Source organism: Poecilia formosa, unplaced genomic scaffold (genome assembly GCF_000485575.1).
Source record: "Poecilia formosa unplaced genomic scaffold, Poecilia_formosa-5.1.2 Scaffold232, whole genome shotgun sequence".
NCBI lineage: Eukaryota > Metazoa > Chordata > Actinopteri > Cyprinodontiformes > Poeciliidae > Poecilia > Poecilia formosa.
The window spans coordinates 95,094-119,335 of NW_006800171.1; the positions used below are offsets into that span (position 1 = coordinate 95,094).

At 40.5% G+C, this 24,242-nt stretch overlaps 1 protein-coding gene across 2 annotated transcripts; it reads right to left on the minus strand.

The window, feature by feature from the left end:
• Window positions 1–170: 170 nt before the first annotated feature.
• Window positions 171–24,032, minus strand: LOC103149605 (putative helicase mov-10-B.1). Of its 2 annotated transcripts, none has more exons than XM_007568843.2 (26): window positions 23,770–24,032; window positions 18,087–18,203; window positions 16,922–16,993; window positions 10,791–11,087; window positions 10,590–10,692; window positions 9,001–9,188; window positions 8,625–8,727; window positions 8,373–8,514; window positions 8,013–8,265; window positions 7,397–7,510; window positions 7,126–7,303; window positions 6,585–6,727; window positions 6,298–6,498; window positions 5,748–5,860; window positions 5,094–5,290; window positions 4,809–4,906; window positions 4,574–4,671; window positions 4,377–4,475; window positions 3,488–3,590; window positions 3,288–3,405; window positions 1,788–1,979; window positions 1,581–1,652; window positions 1,187–1,312; window positions 1,009–1,097; window positions 797–912; window positions 171–704 (listed from the first exon to the last, which is right to left on the minus strand). In XM_007568843.2, exons 4-26 carry the CDS (start codon window positions 10,922–10,924, stop codon window positions 628–630), a joined length of 3,057 nt encoding a protein of 1,018 aa, XP_007568905.1. In that variant the 5' UTR covers window positions 10,925–11,087; window positions 16,922–16,993; window positions 18,087–18,203; window positions 23,770–24,032; the 3' UTR covers window positions 171–627. The 2 variants fall into 2 exon arrangements, with proteins under 2 accessions (XP_007568905.1, XP_016535601.1); XM_016680115.1 differs by having other exon boundaries at window positions 171–689; window positions 23,770–24,031.
• Window positions 24,033–24,242: the final 210 nt, after the last annotated feature.

A 24,242-nucleotide genomic window follows, 5' to 3' on the forward strand; every position in this document is an offset into this window, starting at 1 on the left:
ATCTGAATACAAATGCACAACAGTTTTCTGATTTCTAGAAATACAAATCGTGTCTTTTTCCCCCCCCATCTCTTCATACTTAATTAGTACTTTGTATTTTGTATATCAGATAAAATCCAAATCAAATACACTCCAGTTTCTTTGCATGGCCGCAAGAACTTGGTGAGCAATTTCATGTTTCACAGTACTTTTTATTAAAGACAGTGGTTCAAGTTAATTTAGCAAATATAGGTTTTTAAACAAAGCAGTTCAACAGTGATTCAACAAAAAGTATTTTCTCAATTTTTAAAAAAAAAAAAAGCAGTGATTAAGTTAAACAGATCAAACCTGAGTAGAACGTCCCTGAATTTCATGTAACTCTTTAGTCGTCGTCATGATGTTGTAATCGGAAGCTAATGTTTGCAGTGGTTAGCAGTTGAGCTCTTATTGGTACAATTCCTCTGTCCTCTGGTCTTTGGCTAAATGTTGATCTTCAAAATATGCTTCTGGATAATATCACTTGAATGCTGACATTGTTTCTGATCATTAATATTGAACAGTAATTTTTATCTCGGACATTTGTAATGCATTGATGCTCTTCAAGTTTCCCAGGTAGTTGCCCTCTGTCTCTCTTCCTCTCTCTGCTGCTCACATGTCATTCCTCCACTCGGGGTCCAGTTGCTGTTGAACAACACTCTCAGTAGTCTCAACTGAGAGTGAGATTACTGGGATGGAGAAACGTTCAGAAGCAATGTTTAAATAATAACACAGCTCCTTATTTAATTTAATTTAAAAAGACAGATGAAACGTGTTTTACTTTCAGCCTCGATGCTGATGTAGAGCTCAGACAGTTTGGCCACGATCATCTCCTCGTCTTCCTCAGCATGCGAGAAACCGCTGTAGCCTCCCTCTTCTTTGCAGTACTCGATGAAGCTGCGGAGAAGAGACAGGAAAAAAAAGAAAGCTAAATTAATTTTATTCAATATAATCTATGATTTAGCTTCTGTAATGTGAGACCGAGAGACGTACCTGGCCCAGTTAGGGTCTGCGCTCAACATTAGGGGGTTTCCCACCACGATCAGCAGAGCTTTGGCTCGAGTCACGGCCACGTTGAACCTCTGGACAAACAAAGAGTCAGGACGACGTGTGGACATTTGAGGCGAGCGCGCCTCGTGTGTGTGTGTGTGTGTGTGTGTGTTTTAGTTACCTTCTCATTCTTGATGAAGCCCAGGTTGAACTTTTTGTCAAAGTCCATGTAGTTGGCGCTGCTTCTAACGGCGGAAACCAGGATTACTCTCCTCTCCTGGCCTTGGAACTCCTCCACTGAACCAACCTGACACACACACACACACACACACACAATTTAAACTAACAGCAATCCAGCATCACTGACTGGATCGATAGCTGCTTTGAATAGAAATTATTCTCTTATGTGCTTTTGTAGCCGCTCTGCATCAAAAGCAGCCAGTTAAGGTGGCTCTGGTGTCCGGTCAGGATGCCTCCTGGAACTTTACCCCCCCTTTTATAAACTCAGTACTGTAAACTTTTAAAGCTCCTGTTCCCCCATAATCTCCTCACATCGTAGAGGGTAAAATTGTTACCTTCAGATTGCTCATGTCTTTACATTTTAAGTCCTTCCCAACTTTATCCAAGGCTTGTCGGATTTTCTGAACCTGTGTTATACAAAGAAATAAAACAGCAGTACGATTCAGTGTTTACAACGCCGGACAGGCGTTCATTTTAGAACGGCCATTTATGTTCTAGAAATCAAGCGGTCATCATCGATTGTCTTTGGAAACAATTCACACCTGCTTCCTGTAGGGGGCGATGATGCCTATGTCTTTGGGAGCAATTTTAGCCACTCCTTTCTTCCCTTGCGACTGCAGGAGTTTTCTCACGTAGTCCATTAACACCTCCACTTCTGCAACATTGAAGAACGAAGGGCTGGTGGATTCACGAGCATCAAGACCAGCAACCCCATGAAAAATCACTGGGAAGCCCTGAAAGATACACAGAAGAACACTGTTAAAATAACCTGAATCCCTGCTGGAAACCAAGATTACAGAAAGCTCAGTTTCCACATAGCTTCTAAATGAAAACACTTCAGTCAGTGAAATACGGTATTTTGGTAGGAAGGAACTTTCTATTTTACCACAAACGTTTGATTCATAAGTCCATCTGCATCAATCCAAGCAAAACAAACCTTTTATTATATTCTTTTTGAGCTAGTTTTCATCTTGATAGAGGTAGTTTGAATCTAACTTAGTCTGTAAAGTGCAAGGAGGACACGTAATCGAAATACTACTTCTGATGACAGTATCAATATTCATGTCTTTTTTTTTTATCTCACATTTTCTATCTTCTCTTATGAGGGAGAGGTGAGCTTTAGCATCAGCTGTGTCCATAAACGGTAGTGATAGAGATTTTTGGTATTATCATTTTGTTATTACTTTATTTCATATTCAGTCTAATGTTAATCAGTATTATTGTGATTTTTAGTTTGATCTCTCAACCCCCCGCTGTCAGGCAGAGGAAGACGCGCTGAATCCGTGCACGGCCAGAGTCAACTGGAGACCTGGAAAGAAAGACCCAGGAAGCAAAATTCTTCGCTGGGCCAGCGACACATGTCCGACTTTGTCTGCCAACGGCGGAGTGACAAGATCCGACTGGACAACCCGAAAACTACAGAAACGTAGGTGAATTTTAAAATGGCTATTTTAGAGGTTTGAGTGTCCTTGTATGATGTCGCTCTGCTAAAACTCTGAGGTTTGAGTCCTTGTCAAATACCAGCGTAGTACCACCCAGCTGTGAATGTGTGGGACATGGAGTAAAACATTTCTCTTCAGCAGATTTTTGTGATAGTATACCAAAATGAATATTTTTCTTCATCTGTAAGTCCCTCTCTTTTCTCTAAATTCAAAATGAAGTGAATGATGAACATGCTATCTTGATATGTTTTCAGACTAAGAATTAAAAGAGTAATAGTTTGATACATTTAGTGAATTTTTTTTGGGGGGGGGGAGTTACTGGTATTCAACTTGCCTATTAACAAAATTGTTACCATATATATTTATTATTTAATATCTATTTCTATTCTACCCAGTCAGAAGTCAGAAACAAACATTTTCACCGGTCCCGAGACCGCAATACAAGAATTCAAGTTAAACGCAGCAACAGAAAAGCAACTTTCTTGAGCGACAGCATCATGAAATCGCAAAGTCAGGCAACAACTTTGTGACGTCTGGCAGAAAAGTTTGATTTCTAATTCAGCTGCTTCTAAGTGCACTTCGCTCTGTGTGAGTAAATACCGGCTTTGGAAGGTATTCCCATCTGCAGTAGAAGTTGCGCGAATACTCCTCGGCACACGCCTGCAGCTCTCCTTCGTAGAAGAGCTCATTGGGAATCTTGAGGATGGCAGGATGCGACCTGGAAGAGACGCATTAGAAAGTGTCTTCTGAAAACCCGGGCAGATTCTTTCCGCCACATTGAGCGTCGCGTTCTCACTCACCTGTAGTTGCGCAGCAGCTTGGTCACGTAGCAGTTGTTGTAGACGCCGTCATTCTTCCGGTAAAGAGGGAAATTGGTCATCAAGCGCTCCAAGAGGGACATCTCTGCAGACGGCACAGTATTTCAAACAATACATTTCAAAGTAAGCTTTATTTTAGAGTGACAGTCGTCTGAAATGTCGCTTAAAAAACAAAAAACAAAAAAAAAACAACCCGGCTGTTTCTACAGGAGATGCTGAATAAATTAAGTGGTTACTGGAACCAGAAATAACTGGTGAACTCACTAGCATGCCGGCTGTTTCTTCAGATTGCTACTTTTGAATGTTGTGAGAGATCAAACTTATGACAGGATGCTGAACATATTACACCAAAATTGCTCAGCTTCATCCTTTCGGCAATCTTTTGGAAGTGTCCTAGTTAAGGTACAGGTCTACTGATGCCTGACATGTGCAGCATTGATTTTGATAACTTTGTTAATCCCTAATATAAGATGATGCAGAGTCTCTGTCAGTTGTCTTTGTTACGAAATGTTGTATTTTCTAAATTTGTCATACAATTTAAAAGGTGTGTATTTTCTTAATTTAAATAATCCAAAGTTCAAATAGATTTTGAAGCAAAATGCTAACTTCTACATTTGTGCAAATGCAATAAATAATAAATACAATAAACAAGTTCGAAGCTCTGTAACTTTTGGCAAGTTTTGAAAGATACTTTTTTTTTTTTTCGCTTTATACATTTTGTTAAGAATGTTAGATTTCAATATGGGAAGAAAGTATTTTAAAAAAGCATTTAGTTTTTAAGAGAAATTGGTATTATTAAGTCAGGGCTTTACATAATCAGAGATTGGATATTGACCACAAAATCTCCGATCAGTCCATCTCCACTTCTTACCCATTTCGTATTTCAGAGCAAAAGGAGACCTGAGGATGGGTCCAAGCTGCTTGGGGTCTCCAGCTAGGACAAGCTGTCCAGTCTCAGTGTTTAGCAATCCTATGTGACATAGAAAAAAAAAAAGCAAAACATGTTAAAAAAAACATCAATAAAACTAAATCCCGTTAAAGAAAAAGCTCCAGACTGTTCTCTGTTACCTGCCAGGGGGACCAAACACTCCGTCTCCACGGCGTGTCCAGCCTCGTCCACAAAAATGTGAGTGAAATGTCCAGGAGGAATGTCGCCCGACACAAACCTGCAACATTGAAACAGGCAGAAAATCACATTGTCGAAATCCATTTGTGACGTTAAATGTTGGTGACTTTTGGTTAGAATATAGGCAGAAAAAGTGAAGATTAGCAAAACTATTTAGTTCTGAAAGTCATTCTCTACCTTCCAGCAGTTAGCAGGGTGGTGACAATTATTCTAAACTCCATCAGCTCCTCTTTTGCAGGAAAAATATAAGAATCCCCTAGGAGGTTGGAGCATCCCTGTGGAGCAACACAACCACAAACATATATGAATGCAGAGGCGTCAACAGTATGACAACAGTAAGACAGAACAAGTGCATTGTCCCAAACAGAAGCTGCAGGAATGATTCTAAACGTTGATTTTTGGCCAAGAATGAGATGTTCAACAAAAATAAGTGAGTGAGCTGAACTGACAGTCAGCGCTGACCTTCAGGTGCTCAGGGACGAGTTTTGGGTCCCGGCTGCTGGCGTACACTCGGTAGACTTTGTGCTCGTCTACATGCTCGCGAATCTTGCTGCACAACAGATCAGCGGCGCTGTTGGAGGGAGCGCAGGCCAGGATGTGGCAGAACGTCTGGGTCTTCTCGATCTGCTTGATGGCCTCCACCAAAGTGACGGTTTTACCTTAACAGGCCGTGAAATTCAAAATGATATTTAAAAAAAAAAAAGAGTAAAAGTACATACCGAAGCTGCAATGCCTCAGTCTGCTGAAATGAAGCAGGGGCAGAATAGTAACTTCAGGTTTTCACATCTTTTTACGTTTCACACCGTTTTGTTTCTGCTTTACCCTAATTGTATTCAGTTAACATAACATGATTCCTGCAATACAATATTGGGAGTATACAGGCAAGTGTCATGAAGGTCTTTTATATGCATTATTTCCATTATGTATGGAAGAAACTTGCATCATTATATGCAGAATCTTTTCTTAGTATAGCATAAAGATCATTACCCTTAAACATTTCAACATGTGGAGAGTCAGCAGAAATGACAACTGCTGTAATTTCAATCTTTTTTGTTTGTTTTTAAATCACAACATAGAAATGAATTACACAAACACATTTCTACTTGTTTGTTTCACCTGTTCCTGGTGGGCCAAATACAAGATATGGCGCAGGTCTGGATGAACCGGCAACAATGTGCTGCACAGCTTGATACTGCTCTGGGTTTTTCTCCAGCTGATAATCAAACAGCCTGTCGGGGAAACAGAAAAAGGGAAGGAATTGTGTCCATAGTGCAGTACCAGCAGCTTGACCTCACCCACACAGTCTGTTTTTGACCTCCTCTCTCACAGTGAGCACAAGCAGACTGATTCTTACCTTGAGGAACAGACATTCTCCCATGCCCGACACGAGTTGTGTTCAAGGAGACCCCTGATTGTTATTGTAGAAATGCTTAGCCCGCGTCAACACTGTCTTTGTTGAGACTATTCTGATGATACTGGTTGAGCAGTATCATGAAGGAGGTATCCTTTAAAATGCCTCCATAGTGTCTGTCCCCACTTATCTTTTATTTAGTGTAACATCATTGAGGCTGAACTTTAAGTTCACAGCGTGCTTGAGCTGAAACGTGTGTCTTTTGTGCAAACTAAGGGGAGGAAAAAAGAGAGTTATACATATAGAGATGCTTACTTGAGTGTGGGGAGGTCGGGTTTCTCGCGTGGCATCGGGGGTGCAGCAGGAAACAGCACACTGCTCAGTTTGTGGGTCCTTGCGAATTCTGCAGCTCTGTGCTGGAGACGCACAGTCAGGCGGTTGAAGGTGAACTCAACGTTGAACTTTATCCCTTCAATCAAGCTGAAGTCTTTGCCGTTCATGTATCGATTCAGCAACCTGCGATGAAACAGAGAGAGGAAGCTCGGTCAGAGTCGTGGACTACTGCTCGTCTCTGTCTTTGTTACTGAGCGTCTCAGTCTTACTCCGGGGAGAAGCCCAGTCTGACGCTGTCCAGCTGCACGCTGTGCACATAACCTCGGTACTTCACTTCCTTTTCTCCCTGGGGGTACACCAGCAGCGAATCCCCCCGCAGCACAGAGGGGCGGTTCTCAGAGACACCGGGCACCTGGGAGGAGAACAAAAAGTCACATTTCACTGATTTTATTGAATTAAACTAAAGTTGACTAAGAGAATAAAGTTAGTTCATTTAAGTAGCAACATAAGGTTTCTGGACAATGCTGTTGATTTAACAAGGCTAACATTTTCGGTAACACTTTATTTAAAAACTGACATGACGACACTGTCTTAAACATGACATAACACCAGTCAGGACCATGATCGTTTTTTTGTTAACCTTTATTTCACCTGGACAATCTCATTGAGATTAAAAATCTCTTTTGCAAGAGAATCCTGGCCAAGACTGGCAGATGTCGGAAGCTCAAAAGTACAAAGGTCAACCCTTTACTTCAGAGGCAATACAATTTTCTATTATATCTGATCCCAGCAACTGGATTGCAGTTATACCTCCAGAACAAGAAGTCTTGGGTTGTGTGTGTCTCTTTTTAGCTGAGCGAACTCTGTGTCTTCGTTTGGAATGTTGTATCTCCTGATGTCGAACTCCATCTGACGTTCCTCCAGGTACAGCAGCGTCTGGAACTTCTCGGTGTAATTCTCCCAACTCAAAGGACTCTCCAAGAGCTTCCTTCAAATAAAAAAATAAAAAATAAATGGTTGGACATATTTTAACCAATATCTTTGTTTACTTTTTTTAGTGCTCAATCTCGTGCGTATTTACTTTTTGTCACTGTAGAGATAGCGGTCCTTCAGCTGAGTGATGAGCTGGTTCAAGTACGGTGGAATACAATACTGTTTTAACTTAACCACGTATTGCAGCCGCATATCAGAGAGCCTGTTAGGGGAACAAAGAAAAAAAAAAACAGACACAATTTGGTAAAGTTGGGAGCAAAGCAGAAATGGTTTCTTAAAAAAAAAGAGCATTTGCTGCATCGTAGTCAGTGTGGATCCACGGTGATTCAATTCTGTCAGGATTTTTTCTCTCTCTACATTTCAGGTACAACATAAATCAACATATACATTTTCATAATAATCACAATCCTTATTAAAACTCTCCACTTTTGACCTCATGCTGAAATGTGCAGACATAATGCAATCATGCTGTTATTTTCTCACAAAATACAAACACAAGTTGATTTTTTTATTTATTTAAGGTTTCTTACACATCCTCAACTCAAGAGTGGCTAATCCAAGCAATAGTTCCCAATAATGTCTTCTTCTTCAACCTAACTTTTATAAAATATTTTGATATCTTTAAAAAATAAGTACATTTATCAATTTTTCGGCATTCGCATAAATATATATTTAGTAAGAATGAGCTGGGTAAAGGTTCGTACCCCTCTGGTGGCTGCCCGTCAATGATCCTGTATATAAGGTCAGGGGTGAACGCTGGGAGGGAGCGAGGCTTGTAGGGAGCCACGGGAGCGAGCTCCAGTCCTAACGAAGTTATGCACCGGGCCTCGATGATGCGCACGATGTGGAAAGCAGCGGTGGCGGGCTCCAGATCTGGTTTGAATTCAAATGCCAGCGTAGCCGGAAAAAATCCGACCAGTTCACAGCGGAAGCGGACCTCGATTTCATAGCTGTCACCTGAGAATAGAGCAAAATAGGTAACCGGTTTTGTTACACCCTTTATGTTTTTTTTGTTTTTTTTAATCATCTATGTAAATAAAAATAAACTTGTTTGAAAACCTCACCTGGATTCAGAAACAGGGGACTCCGCTTGGTTACGCTCTTTTCATCAGACAGACTAAGGTACCGAAGCCAGTGCAGCGGAGTATAGTAGGTGAAATACACAGACTGAGGTCCAGTGTTTTTCACATTCAGCTTGACCACATACTAGTAAAACAATAAAAATAAATAAATAAAATCAAAGGGCTTTGGAGTTATGAAATGTCAATAGATTAGATGCCAGCCAGACAAGGACAGATGTCAAGAAGCATTCATACCTCCAATGTGTTTTGTACACACAGGACAAGTTTGCCATTCTCGAAAGGAGAGTCTGCAGTGATACTGATTCCATGTTTATCAGTGATCAACATGGCGAGATATCTGAGGATCCAAAACGAGCAAAGGTTAGAAAATAACTGTACAAGAGACAGCAGGGTGTTCGCTAGATTAGTCAGAGTTTAGTAAGGATGTCTGCTCTGACAGCAGGGATTTCATTTTACTTTGTGTCCTCGTTTAGATACAGTTTTACTACTCTGCCAAGCAAAGTAGTAAAAGGATTTGTGAGGACTGAGATATGGAAAGTATTAAAAAGGAAGCAGAAAAAAAGAAAAGAAACATTCACAAGAATGCAAGAAGAGAACTTTGTCCAGTTACCCGTCCACTCTCAGTTTGCTCATCAGATTGCTGGCCAGTTTTCTCCGAGCTCTGACTCCAGTCTCTGCATCGTCTGCAGAGCTGGAGTCAGGTCCGGGCTCAAGGCTCGCCCTCCGGTTGGGTTGAGCCTGATGGGTCCTGGGTGTGTGCCTGGGTGTATGCCACTGGTCCAGGTACTGATCTCTGACCTGCAGAGATTTAGTCAACTGTTGTTCTTTTGTTTTCTTTTATGGTAACAAAGAGACACAGATTACCTACGTGAGAGGCAATGAAACACTGGTTCTGGTTGGATGCTGGCTTTACATTTAGAGATTTTTACATCTTCAAGTAAAATATGCTGCAGTCTGTAAAGTGAATACCCTAAATACAGCATTGCTCTCTTATTATATTAGACCAATAAAAAGAAAACTTTTTATATGTAAAAAATAAATAAATAAATAAATAAACAAACAAATAAATAAATAAATAAATAAATGATGGCATTTTTTGAGCCATCTTCTTTGGTGCCGTTTGTTGAAGCAGCAGCTTATTTAATTGCTGTGAGGAAGCAGTTAGACAAGGTGTACAGAGGAGCTTCACTGCAGACCCTTCCTCCCAGCACGGGTAAGAATTTATAGCCTTTTCTAATTTCAATACAATTTCTGTTGTTATTTGTAAAACCCTGTTTGCACAAAAGTTTCGGTAACACTTTATTTGAAGGGGGTTGAATAAGACTGACATGACACTGTCATAAACATGACATAACACCTGTCATGAACATCAATAAGCCTTCATGAATATTTATGACTGTTGTCATAAAGCGTCATTCGGTAAATTATGACACTTTTAATACAAAGTTGGCATTATTCAAAATGTCTTTGTTACGACAACTTGACATTAACCAAGAAATCATTGCTGATATAAATTTGTTATAAAAGTATTACTGATTGCACTTTAAAAATTAGGTAACTTTATGTTATTAAAGGTAAAGTTTAAACAGTAATGATTTCTTGGTTAATGTCAAGTTGTCATAACAAAGACATTTTGAATAATGTCAACTTTGTATTAAAAGTGTCATAATTTACCGAATGACACTTTATGACAGCAGTCATAAATATTCATGAAGACTTAGTGATGTTCATGACAGGTGCTATGTTATGTTTATGACAGTGTCACGACAGTCTTATTCAACCCCCTTCAAATAAGTTTCTCTTTCTTTGTAAATAGTCTGCTGCTGTTTCTATGCACATCTTGTACATTTTTCATTTCTAAATCAGTTGGATCAGCTAATTTTCTAACTAAAAAGTAAAGTACTCTGCAGTACTTTACTTTTTAATCTAAGCATGGTATTTGTTTTTTAGTATTGTTATTCTTATGTTGTAAATGTCATAGTTCTTACATAGACAGATCCAAATAGAACTCTCTAAGTCTACTGTTACGCTAACAAATTAGTGTGGAACTTTTGGCCTCAACCTCGCACTACTATGAAACCATTAAGTTTGTAAATTTAAAATTAAACGTCTTTAAATATTTTATTTTCAACTTGGCAAAAAAAGAAAAAGAGAGAAAAAGAAAAAAAGGCATACATGCCAACAGACAAATTTACGAACCGCTGGTGTGAAGCGTATGTTGTCTTTCCGTCTGGTTATTTTATTACACACTTTGAGAGCGTGAAGCACTGAACCAAAGTTTGGGTCTTTGGTTCCTGGGGTTCTACAACGGAACAAATAAATAAATAAAATAAAAACAAAGTAAATGTCTACTCTCCGTGAATTAGTAGCGCGTATGTGTGTATGGGTTTATGTGCTCACCTTCTCCTGAACTCGTTGTTATAAATGTCTCTCAGCTGGAGCCGGTCCGTGATGGACGTTCGTTCGGTCTCGTTTAGAAACTCGAAAAAGTCCAGTCCGATTTGGCAAAGTGCGCGTAAGCTCATTTTAACCATGATGGCTGATCAAGCTAACACAAAATAAGTCAAGTAGGTCCACTGAGTCTCTCTGTATACGGATGTAGATGAATTCATAGAATTGCAACCTGGAGGAAAACCCAGAGAGGTTCGTTCGCTCTGTTGTTCATTGGCACTCCACACGGGCGGTGTCCGGGTGAGTCTGACGGAACAAAACGACTATTAAAGAACAGGGCGAGGCCTCATGTTACAACAGGCACACCCAAACACTGTCCAGTGCGAAGAAACGAAACCTAACTTTGTAAACAGCACTGTAAAGTCGGATACCATACATAAAGCAATAAGTTAAACGCCCGTGACCACGTCAGCAACTAGAATCTAATCTATCTATCGAATGTGTATCCATAGATAGATACATCTTGGAGATTCGTTGATGTCAATTGACTTATGAGGCGTTTTAAAAATCCAAAATTCAGTTTCTCTGAATATTTTAACTTTACATAACACAAATAAAAAATAGAATATATAATTTCACATTATCACGTGAAAAGCAGCTGATTGCTATTCACGTGATTTAGTACAGTCATTGACACTCTCCACAAGGAGCCGGGTTGACTGGTTGAAAAGATCACGGGAAAGTTGACTGGAAGGAAAACCTGTATGGAAAACTTGCACAAGCAGCAGAGATCACAAGAACGTTGAAAGGACTGTGAATCAAAGCCAGTTAAAGAGTTTGGAGATTTAGAGATCAGGAGTTATTGCTTTAATAACTAACACACAGATATGGACTTCAGCTCATGAATCAGGGATGAGTCAGGAGGACCTCACTTGGGCCAGTAAGAAAAACGTCTGGAGTGTTACCCAGTGACCAAAAGGTTTTGTTTTCAAAAAATAAATTTCTCAAGTTGGGGTAAAATATGAAATATGTAAAGTGTATATCTCTCTTATAAGAAAAAAAACTGTTGATTAGTCTCTTCTAAACCCAATAAATAATGATAAGGATAAAAATGGGCATAAGACTGAAAACCAAGTGAGTCCAACTTTTGTGGCAACAGTTTATGCAGAAATAGATTTAGTGAATTAATCTTACTGCACCGATTTCACATTTATTTAATGCTGTATAATTCCAGCCAAGGCAAATAACCAATTTTTGTTCTTATAAACTACTTTTACAAAAAAGACAATAGCTGCATAATGCTGACAAATACTCTGAATGTACATCTATATGTGATAGTAACAAAGTTTGCGGTATAGTTGGGTTATTGTCAGGAACTCTGATGTGATTCAGAAACAAGTGGTGCAACGAATCAATCAGCTCCTGAACATGACACGACTTTGGGTTATTTGAAAGAAAAACAATCAGAATCTATTGCAAAACCCCATCTTGGGCCTGATGGTTACAATAGAGAGCAAATTAATCACCCTTTGCTTTATTTCAGTAAGACCAAGTCAAATATCTGGTGGGTAAAGAAAGTAAAACATCATTATAGAAACCAGTCAACACAGTTTAAAAAGAGATTTTTACATATTACAATATGTCACTGAATAGAGATTAAGTATTTCTAACTCAGATATTAGGGATTTATCTCAAAATTTCAGAGTTTTTTCTTGCATATTTTTGACTTTTGAAGCTCAGAAATGTCTGGGGTTTTTTCTAGAAAAGTTTTCAGATTAATACCAAATTTTCTGAGTTTCTTAACAGAAATGTACTCTTTCTTTTTTGTCTACTTTTAATGGCCCTAATACTCTGTCTTATTACTTTCATTCATGTCAGTATATTAAGTCTATACATTTTGAGAAGCTAAAAAATGAAGCTAAAACTTTCATTGCGTCTGGTATGTTTCAAAAAAACATCTTCGGCACAAGATTTCCTCAGCAATTAAAGACTGCAGTTTGACTTGTGTTTGTTTTCTATTTCTCCACCAGAGGGAAACACAGACTCATTTTTCCTCAGCGTGTGCAGAAGAAGCAGGCCCTGCTTGTTTTCTAGCCCCTAACGTCCCCCTCCTCTTATAAATAAAACAAGTTCAACAAACTGTAAAATAAGCAACCTGTTGCTGATTTGTGAGGCAATTCCTGTGTCTATGCTCACACTGTGCTGAGAGTCTTCTTTGTCAGATGAAGTTTCTTGTTTTGTGCTGTGACAACAGAAAGGTTGGAGGCTCTAGTTATCATTTATACCAGTTTTTCAGAGATCATAAAATCTTGATTGTTCTCCTAAACAGCAGTTATGCCGTATGTAATATAAATGTTTTTACAACATCATAGGTGTATTCTATCCAAAGTTAAATCAATTTATGGCATATTTTATAACGTCATGAATGCTCAAATTTGTTTGTATAAGACAGAAAACAAATTTTTACTTATAAGGCAACTAACTTCAAGTTGAAGTTTTTGAACTCTACCTCAAAAAAAATGTTGGTTTGATTTGCTCTCAAACGGTAACATTTTGTCCTTTGTTCATTCCGGAAATAGTGAAAAATAACCACTAAAATGTTGTTTTTATGCCAACATTTGAAACATTTAAGCTCAGCATTAGTTTTTAAAGCAGATATATAAGATATGTTATTTGAAGTGAATATTAAAAATGTACTCACTCCTTTCAAATTGTCAAGTTGTCTTGTGATTTAAGACATTAGTTTAGAATAGTAATTGATTTCAAACTTTGTTTCACCTGTCATGAAACCCATATATTGTGCAAATCAATTGAAAACAAGCATGAACGGGGAAAAATGTTAACTACGTAGAAAAAGCTTCAACAATTAGGATGCATACATAAGTTTGGACACTCTGGTTTTATACCCTTTTTATGGCTCCTCTTTAAGACCCAATAGAGCCAAAACTTTCATGCATCTGCTCAGTAGATTAAACATTTTTATCAGCACCGTGAGTCTAATCTCCAAAACAATAAAATAATGGGTTGAACACTGGTGACATAGCTCTAAATCACTACTAATAAATGATATGTCAATGATAAATAACATGATTTATGTTCAAGGATAAATGTTGATGTCAACTTTATTTACATAACACTTTTTAAACAAACAGGAGTTGCATCGAAAACGAGAAATAGGTAGGATCAAATAAAGCGTAGGTCATAAAACCTAATAAACTACAGACGTGAAGATTAAAAATAAAGTGAAATGAGCACAAATGTAATTTTATAGAACCTAAGTAGACAGAATAAGTCTTCCTGGCCAAGTGTGGCTTCAAAACTCCTCGGCCTAGGTTTGTTTGACAGAAAATCTTCCGAACAAGCGGAGGTGTTTGCTTACGCTGTGTGTGGATCTGTTTGTGTGTGTTTCTGTCTTTCTGTTGATGTGTTTGACCACATCTGAGGTTAAAGCTAAACTCTGTCCACTGGCTAACTCAGTAAGATTTTCTTACTGTATCTAATGGGACTCAGGCACAACCTCAGACCCCACACGAACACCCTGTGTCGCCCAGCTTGTGTCGCTTTGATGGCAATGTACATATGTGCATATTCATTTAAAGACACATCCATGTGTTTGTGTGTTTTTTGTCCATGTGTGTTGGCGATCCGCAGGGACCAATAAATGGCTTAAACGGCCACAGCTGCTGCACCATGGAAACGGGGTGTTTAAATGGAGGCGCATTACGGGCTAAAGCACAGGGTAATGACCGCTTTGGCTGTCGGAATGCCTTGATCTTATCACCATAGCAAGAGGGGATGCTCCCACTTTCTGATGGTCTAATAGCCCCGACTCTTTAATAGACAGGCTGCCCGGGCCACTGAGGTCATCCGGAAACACTGAGACCTGGGAGCAAAAGCTCACCGTAACTGAGAGCAATTCTCTGGTGAAAGTCAGAAAGTCCATTGTGGCGACAATATCGGGGAGAGGTAATGTTTTACTTTTGCAATTTGAATACAGTAAATGCCATCCTTTTTTTTTTGTCCTGTTTTTGTTTGAGAATGTTGACGCATGTGTGAATTTTAACTCCGGCCTTTTCGTTCACGTTTCTTTTGCAAAACTGGTAAGACGATCTTTGATAGTGTGTGTGTGTGTGTGTGTGTCCATGCGGAGGTGTGTGAGTGAATGCTGCACTTTATCTCAGTCAATGAGTGAGTGGAGGCTGGTTATAAGGCCATCTGTCCCTCTCAGACACCTCATCCGTCTCTGTCGCTGCTAGTGCAGCCACTGCACACACAACACAAACATGCACCGGAACGATGTCCTGTTGCTGAATACAGTATCTCAGGTCTAAATGGTCGTACTTAGCGTGGAGACGACCGACTTAGATTAGTGCGTCTGCATCAAACGCAGTTTTGTTGCGTTATCTTTCAGCCAAGATAGGCCACCAGACAGCTCGCGTGTACTGAAGTGTCCCATTGAGTTCGGTGAAGTGGACTTGTCTCGTCCAATCGCGAGCCAGGTGCCTCTTGCATCTCACTCACGTCTGAGTCCAGACACTAGTGAAGTGGTCAAACTCCACTCACCTTTCTCACACCGAAGGAGAGTCTTAGAAATAGTCAAGCAGGGAAAAAGTGGTGCACAGCTCCAACTCCTATGTCTTAACATCAGTCCAAGAAGTGGCGGTTTCTGATACGGGGGACTTGGGCAACCACCCAGGGCAGCATCTTGTAGGGGACGCCATACCAGGATATTTTGAGGTCATTGTAGTGTTAGCAATAAGAAATTACAGACAGTTGCAAAGATTGCTGCTGGAAGTGACTTAGTTAACAATCCCTCAGAGTTAAACAGCATTTTGTTTAATGTCGTCACAACAAACAGATCAAGTCTATCAAGTAAAAGGTAACTGTTGTTTCAAGTCAAAAACAAGATAAAAAAGTACAGAAATAATGAATGGCGCATATTCACCTACTGCAGTTCACAACCCTGTAACGTCTCGTTTCAATAGTGACGTCTCTTTTTAAGTCATTTTTTTGTTTTGTTTTCGGTAACTGGGATCAAATTAACCTACGTCTACTCAATAATTTACTGTAACCATTTTGTCCGGTGCCGAGTTGATGGGAGGAGCTTGCGTTGGCGCATTTGTCCTGCAGTCATTGAACAGGCCAGGTTCTCACGGAACTGGTCACCAGTCCATCAAAGACACACAACTATTCACATGCTACTTTAACTTAATTACCAGTTCTCAAACAAACGAATTGACACATGGTCAGCATGCAATCTAGCACAATGGATTACATAATTTTGTTCACCAAAAGGCTGGGTAAGGAATAACAAAAAATGTGTATTAAAAAAACAAATAGGTGAAGAGAAAACAGAAATGCTTAATACCAAATTACAAAGAGGAAACACAAGTCTAAGTGTAAAACACAAAGAAAAAGAGAAACAGTGACTCTAGACCCACACATGCATAAATACTGATGGATGTGTGATGGATGTACAGAGGGGAGCTGAAGGGAGGAAGATGGCGACCAGGATGCAAATGGTAAAGGTGCATGTTTGTCTCGCCTATGGTGCATATTTGCATTTTTGGCAGGACGCGCAGATGGCTGAAAGTGAGAATGATGAAACCAAAGAGTTTGTGCTACGTCTAACAGCTGTAACTTATAAAATCTGGCAGGGCACGTCCCTGAAGCTCCTCGCCGAGTTTGTGTGAGGACAAAGACTCACGTTTTCCGTCTGCTTGAGCTGGAAAGCGCTTCTTTCTCAAAAAACCGCTTGCAACTGTACTCTGCTTCTTCCCTTTGGTGAACTACTGTCGATATTACCTCACTTAAGTAGCAGCAGGACTAGATAACAAAGAAAAATGAGGTGGATGGAGGATGTGAAGGAAGGTCACGTGATGTCTTTCTTGTGTGAAGCGCAAAGTCTCCATGCAGCTTTGCGAGACGTCTGATACTGAGGAATTGAGTTCATTTAAAAAAAATTTAAAAAAAATAAAAAGTGGGAAATCTTTCAAGCATGCCTTTCACTTCATCACTCTTTTTAGTCTAAATTAGAGAATTGGAAAGCGTTCTACGGCAGCTTATACCTCCAGAACCGCCCAGCGCACACATGCGAAACAATAATAATAATAATAAAAAACACCTTCAAAATCACCTACCCTTTCAGTGTATGGCTCCATCACATTGCATGTTCCTCTGGCTGTTGTTGTTGTTGTATGTGATCGGGTTCTCTGTTGGATAAACAGCTGTTGGTGTGTGCTTTGGTGTCTGATAAACACATTAGACTGATGTTTATTCTTGTCCAAACTATCCCATTTCAAACACTTGACAGATGCGGCGCTCCGAGCCAATAATAAAAATGGGAGCGTCACTTCGGAACAGCGAAAGAGCCCATAGAGAGCAAGATCATCTTAAGCACCAGCATTTTACCTCAGCATGAAACACGCAACGGTCCTGTTTACGTGCTACATGTCATTTGTGAACAAAATTAGGGTACGGAATTAAGTAATTAATCATTTTCACGTCTAATCTTGTTTTTAATGTCTGGGGAAGGAAATTACATGCAACGAAATGAAACGGAAACCCGGCTGACCAACAAATTAGAGCACGCTACCCTTTAAAATCTAGTCGTACCCCAGTTGGACTGTCTTTGGCATTAGAGAGAGAAAGTTTGTCACACGTCAGGATCAACTGTCAGATGTCTGAGGGGTTTCCTGCATGTTCGCCAACTCACAACATCTCAGCGAGTTCAAATCAAATGTGGGATTTTATCCAACTTTTTTTTTTTCAGTTTTTACACAGTAAATGGTGAATTTACTTTCATGTTTGGGGTTATTGTGTTGCAGGGTCAAGCTCTCTATCACTTTTAACGTTGTTGTGTTTTTTTATGGTCTCATATTTTTCTCAGGTACCCGCTGACACATGGTAGAATATACTGTAGGTTAAATGAGCTACAACAAAGCATTACCAAAGTATATCGCCTCAATCTAAATGCTTCACAACTGGCATTAAGATAATTTCCTGGAATGCTGTTTTGATTTACATCATGTCCTTCGTTCTGGTGTCCAAATAGCCTCATGGTGTCCACACAGATGTTTCACTTTCAATTAATCAGACTCACCCATTCCCTGTCTCTGTCCCACCGGGTCTCTGTTTTCAGCCATTCCTCCCTGGAGTCTCCTATTGATTTACCACCATGTTCCCATGCCCCTGATCCCTCTTGTGTTACATTATTTGCCATGCGTTTCAATTCATTTGCTGCCTTTGTTGATCATTCATGTAAGCGTTGGGTTCTTTATTCTGTTTAATCAACACTTGGTTTACCTTGGTTATCACTTGGTCATGGTCTGCCTTTCTCCTCCACTCTCTCTCTCTAGTGGGTTTCCGGTGAAGGAACATCTTTGGGAGCCAGGGTAGGATTTTGGAGTTGGTGTCCCTCCCCTGGAATTTCCAATGCATGGATCAGGACCAAGTCAGACACAAAGTGGCTTAAATCTATCTAAGAATAGCCCTTGTAGGGAGCTAGGACCTTTTTGTTGGACTCTAAATTACCTCAGTCATCTCCCAGTTTATCCTCGTCCTCTGTAGTTCATATTATGTTGACTTTAAATTACAAAGCAAAAAGTCTGTATTTTGTTTTTTCCAACTCGGCACAGTCCAGCCGCCTGTGCTGAGTATAAAAGTGTTTGGCAGAATTTGAATTTTTGGACAATCCAACAACCTGAGTGAAAATACTCCGAAACTGACACAATTGTGTCTGATTTAAATCTCTATTTTCTCTTCTCCTAAAGTTGAGCGCAGTTCATTCAAAATCCATTCTGAATATATATTTCCACCCTTTTTAGTTTTGCACTCTATGGTTATTGATGTGTACCAACCTGAATAAATACTGTATTCGTCTTAGTTTACCATGTTTAATCACATTCTCGGCTCCGCTGTTGGAGTGGGCAGAGATCAGGTGGAAGCCGCAGTCCGGAATCAGGGAACGTTATCTACAAAAACAGAACGCTGATCTGCAGCCTAGAAGATAAGAACGATCTGGGAAATCTAATGCCAGATCCCAAAAATATGGAGAAACCAATCATGCTCACCCCTCTAGATAGACTTCTGTGTTTTATTTAAGTGCTGGGACAATTATCGTCTGTACGTCACCTTAGATGCTGACAGAACCTCTCTTTGAGTAGCCTGAAATGTTCATTTAACTTTGAAGTATCTGTATTTGAATGGGGGATATCTTTGAATCAGCATAAACATTGCACAAACACAGCGCTTTAAAACCACGCAAAACATATCGCATGAGTGATTTATAGTGCTTTCGCGCCATATATGTGCAATCTGGCAAGCACACCTACGCTTCTCCCTCCTCCACATTCTCTGCACAAGAGGAGCAAATCTCCCTTCTGAGGTGGATCAAAACAGTGTCAGAAGTTGGCTGTAGTAACTGAAAGAAACTTGGATGCAAAATGTTATTGCCAAAACAATGCGTGTCTCCACTGCTCGGTTTAACACAGTGTAATTGAAATACCACAGTTCATTCAGACATTGGGACACCGCTGCAGTTCATTCGCTTCCCTTTTCCACGAAGCTCTTCTCTCTTGTGTTTGTTTTGCACTTCTGTCATTTACGTGGTTGTGCCATCTTCTCTGTGTAGTTTAAAGAATTAGCCCTTGCGTTACTAAGATAGATTATTTTTCTAACTTTATCATTTTTATCTTGTGATTTTAAGTTGGTTTACATTTACAGTGCGTTCTGTAGTGTTTGCAGTATTTGCTTTCAGTCACAGTTTTAAAAAAAGAAAATGCCATACAATCAAAAGAATTGGCATCATTGCTGGATTCTGGATTCGGTTCTTTTCAGGAAGGACAATCGGACACAGCCTAGATGTAGCAAATTATACTTGCGTATAAGGGACATATTTGTGATGTGCACGACTAACAGTTCTTGTATTAATATCTGTTCCTTAGAGTTGCTGATTTTGCTTGTTCAGTAACGTTCTCAAAGAAATCTCTGAGGCCTTCACAGAACGGATCTATATACATGATTAAATTATACACGAGTTTACTAATTAGATGGCTGCTGAAGATGAATTGTAACACTGTATTTATTTAGGGGTATCAGAGTAAAGGGGCTGAACGCGAAGGGAGACAACAAATTTCCGACTTTCCGTGTATCATTTTTCTTCCACTTCACACGTATGCACCATTTTGTGCTGGTGTCTCACATACAATTCCAGTGAATTACACAGACTTTAGCTAGTTGTTGACTTACTTTTGCAAATATTCTGAATCCATGAGATCTGGGTCTTAAAACCTCTTAGAGCACAACTAAACTTTTACAAAAGCACCACTATCAACGATTTAATTATATTTTCTAAAGACAGCGAGAGGCTCTCTGAACACACAGAGGGACAGATGAGTTCCCTTCTGTTGTTTCAGTTAGCACAGTGCTTTATAGCAAAACTGAAATGATATTGTTCCAGTGGCAGCTCGGTGTAAATGTTTTCCACGCGGGATTCGGCCATGTCATTCCGAGCGCTCGCTGTGTTTACCACTGTTTACCGAGCGACTCAGGCTACTGTACCGTGTCCTTACTCATGATGTCCAGCCTTGCTGCCTGCTACAACGCGAAGCCTAGTCAAAGGAAACAGTTACTACTCCTGGGTGTACGTGAAAAAACCAGGAAGACATAAGGACCTTCCCGAGGCTTTACGATGCCAAATACATACTCCGAAGCAATAAAAACCAGCGAAAGCTGCACCTCGAAACACAAACAAAACAGCCTCCCGCATTCCACATGGAGTGTGTTTGTTTGTGGGACGAGTTCGAGATCTGTCGTACAAGTGAGTCTGTGTGTATCTTTGGTCGGTTTGTGTTTTCAAAGGTGAGGAGTCTCGGAGACTGAGAGTGGTGTACTGGCTCCAGTGATGCGATAAACACCATTTAGTCTACTTGAAGCAACAATAAATACACAATTGTGAATTAAGTCTGGGTGCAGGTAGACATCACAGAAGAAGCTTTTGACTTATTTACCACACAGGGCTTGAAATCCATGTGATTTTAAAACAAATGTATTTTTTATGTTCCCCCCCACCAGTAGAAGTCTGAAGACGTCAGAATTGCTTTCTAAAAATTCATAAGAATCACTTCTGGCTTGCAGTCTGGGATGGCTCTGCGCTATCTATCAGTGTCACTCAGGTAGCCGCGGTATCGCTGTTAGTGTCAGCATCAGAACGTGTCAGCTGGTATCACTCACTGGTATCTGCGTCTGTGAGGCCTACACAAGCTGACCCTGACCCTCTATCTCCTCTGTTTCCCACACCTCTGCCTCGAGTCTGCATTGTCAGCGCAAACCCCTAGATTCTCTGGTATGTTGCTGGAATTTCGACTATTTTTCTAGGTCACCGTTGTTTGTGCCTTCGTGAGGTGTGTCTGTAAATTCCCACACAGGGAGTTAGATAAACACTCTAGCACCATCGCATGCATATGAAGCCCTTGCCTCACAGCGGCTCCACACCCCGTGTAGCAGAAAATCTGCGCCGCAAACGAACACGTTTGTTTATGCAGCAAATATCTTATGCTAGGTGATGCTGAAAAAAAGAAAAAAACAAGTCCGTGCATTCGGTTTTTCTAGTGGATGATTGCAATTCTTTATCATCAGGATGCATGACTTTATTTTTCTTAAAACGCTTGCAGCTAATTCTTTATGCTTTACAGTCAAGCGCCATCATATAGCTGGGAAAAATCTAAGACACGTCTGTTTTTCTGACATATCTGGGCAGACGGATGTTAAATGTAATTATTTTTGATGAAACTGCGCGACAACAACCAAAGGAGATTATCATAACTTTCTGTAAAATGCAAAATAACAATGTAATATGTGGTGCGCAATCAATTAGGACACCCCTGGCCATCCACACAAATACTCTGAACTCTCTGAACTCAGACAGCAAGCCTCCAAAAGAGTCCTGAAGTCATCACTGGCCTACTGTAGGTTTTTATTTTTGTCTAAATGAAAGGCATAACCCTAGAGTCAGAAAAAAAGGCCTAACCTGTCCAGTTCACCGTCCACCATGTTATCTACCACAATTAAGAGGTTGCTTGAGGATACCTATACAACAATTTATGAAAAGTTTGAAGTTAAATGTTTTGCAGTTATCTTGTGAGACAAAACAGCAGCAGCATTAGAAAACTGAAGCTCCGGTGGAGAGAACTGGACAAAATGTGCTGCCGGGAACAGAAAACACATCCATATTTTCAGCCTATCCATGCGGCACTTGCTCGCTTGCTTTGCCATTTCTCATTGCCATTTAATCTTCTTGGATCCTTTCTGTTTGACAGAAACTCACTTCCAGCTCCAGCATTACGAGAAAGGTTGACTCATTGCGTGCCAGATCTAAACCCGGCCAAGCAGGTGCTCTTCTAAATCACTGCACCTCACCGCCAGCCAGAGCGCAAGCTGCGGGTGTTTAGAAGGTGTCAACAGGCACCGGATCAGAGATGGTCATTTATGCCACAGCTGAAGGCTCTCTCTGCAGATATACCTAAACTCTATGACCCCTGACCTCACCAGCCTACACCCCTGTCAACTTTACCCCACAAAAAAAAAAAAAAAGACAGCAGGAAGACAAAGGTTGTGTTGGCCCCGAGGGGTAAACTAATCCAACTGCACACATGCACGCACAGACTTATGTATTTGTGTGCTATCTGGTCGCGAGCAGTGAGTGACAGAGTAGAAACACTTTTAACATTCTGAAGCTTCGACCAGACAAGTGATAGGTGAGGTCCTTCTGTCTTAGCCTGCAGGTGTATACATGTGTCTGTGTGTGCAAAACAGATCGCTTGGCTGACGCTCCGACCACCTAGAGGAGGCCGACTCCCGCTGACAAATACCTGCATCAGACGCAGGAAGGAGGAAAGAGGCGGTCAGAGGGATGAGCACCAGATGGAGCTGGTAATGATGATGAATCACGGGGGATAAGGCTCAACTTAGATTAGCGTCTGCTGCAAAAAAAAGACTCGCTAAGTAACGTTTTCATCCCTACGTGAGCCATTTTGACTTATTCTATTTCCTGTCGCTGTGTTGCACTTCTTGTCTTCCAGTAGGGAACGAACCAAATGTTATAATCCGCTTGCTTGGCCGAGTTCTGTGTCGGACGTGGAGTATGCATGTACGCGCATGCATGGATGTGGACGTAATCCTGGAGTCCGATCTCTATTCTCAGACTTGTCATTTGGCAAGGACTGCCCAGACTGACATGCGTTGCAGCCTTGACGTAACTTTCATAAATCTTCTTTTACTGTCAGATTTGAGACACCGACGGAGCCAAGAGTGAGAACAAGATCTAGAGCAAAAAAAGAAAAGAAAAAAAGAAGACTGGCACAGTTCTAAATAATTGTGATAATGTCGAACAAATGTTTGCTCCGTCTGTGTTATGAATAGTCGAACTGGAATGAAGCAACACATTCGTCTGTATTGCCTTTGCATCATGACACAATGGCAGGTGTGGTGAAAGATCTGGAAATTATGCAGCGCCGGAGCCTGGAAGTTAGAGTGGATATGAAAACGGATCAAATCCCTGTTACAAAGCCACGCAAATGGGCTGAAGACAATTCAATGCAAACAAATCTGGTTGGGAGAAAAAAGAAATAAATAAAGTGCAGTAACCCAATTGCACAAGTGTTCAACATGTTCAACCAACACTGTGTTGAATCACCTTTTGACTGAATTTCACTTTTCTTTATCGCTTAAATTAAACCTGACTAATGTGAGGAACTCTTGAAATGTGGTGTCAAAAGATGCTTCAAGGGCGTGAGCTTTTAGGGCGTGAGCAATCATGCAACAAGGTTATGGCACACCTTTTGTCTTTGACATTTTTCCCTAAATAAGAACTGTTGTTTTCCAACTAAGTTTCTTAGAAAATTTATGCAGGGGAGGCGAAAGGCAGACGATCATCTGCATCTGTTCCGACATGTTCCTCTTTATTTTTAGCCTAGAAAAGTCGGCCTACCTCTTTTATGCAATGATTCCTCTCTGCGATGGAAAACAAACACATCGGCTGTTCGATGTCACTCTTGGGTCCTCATTTCGTCTGCTCTGCCTCTCCTCCACCACCTCGCTGGCCCAACATTGTCTGCGAGTTGCTGAGACTAATGGTTTGTCTGCGGCGGCGGCGGCAACGCTCTCGGCTTGGCATTCAGAACACGGATGGGAATGACCGCAGGACACTGGCACTATAGTCTCACTAGTGCGGCTTGATAATATTACTCTTGGGAAAGGCAATAAAGCTTATCTAATGATATTGGCCTCTTGTAGCTATTTAAAGACCACTTTGGGGATGTTGACGGCTCTTTCAGGGGAAATAAGGCTTGCAGGATAACAGGTAAGTCGTAAATCAGAGGTTCCCAAACTGTGGGGCGCGCCGTGTCATTGCAGGGGGGGCGCGGGAAGCCGTCTGGATGAAAAAACAAAACATGAACACTG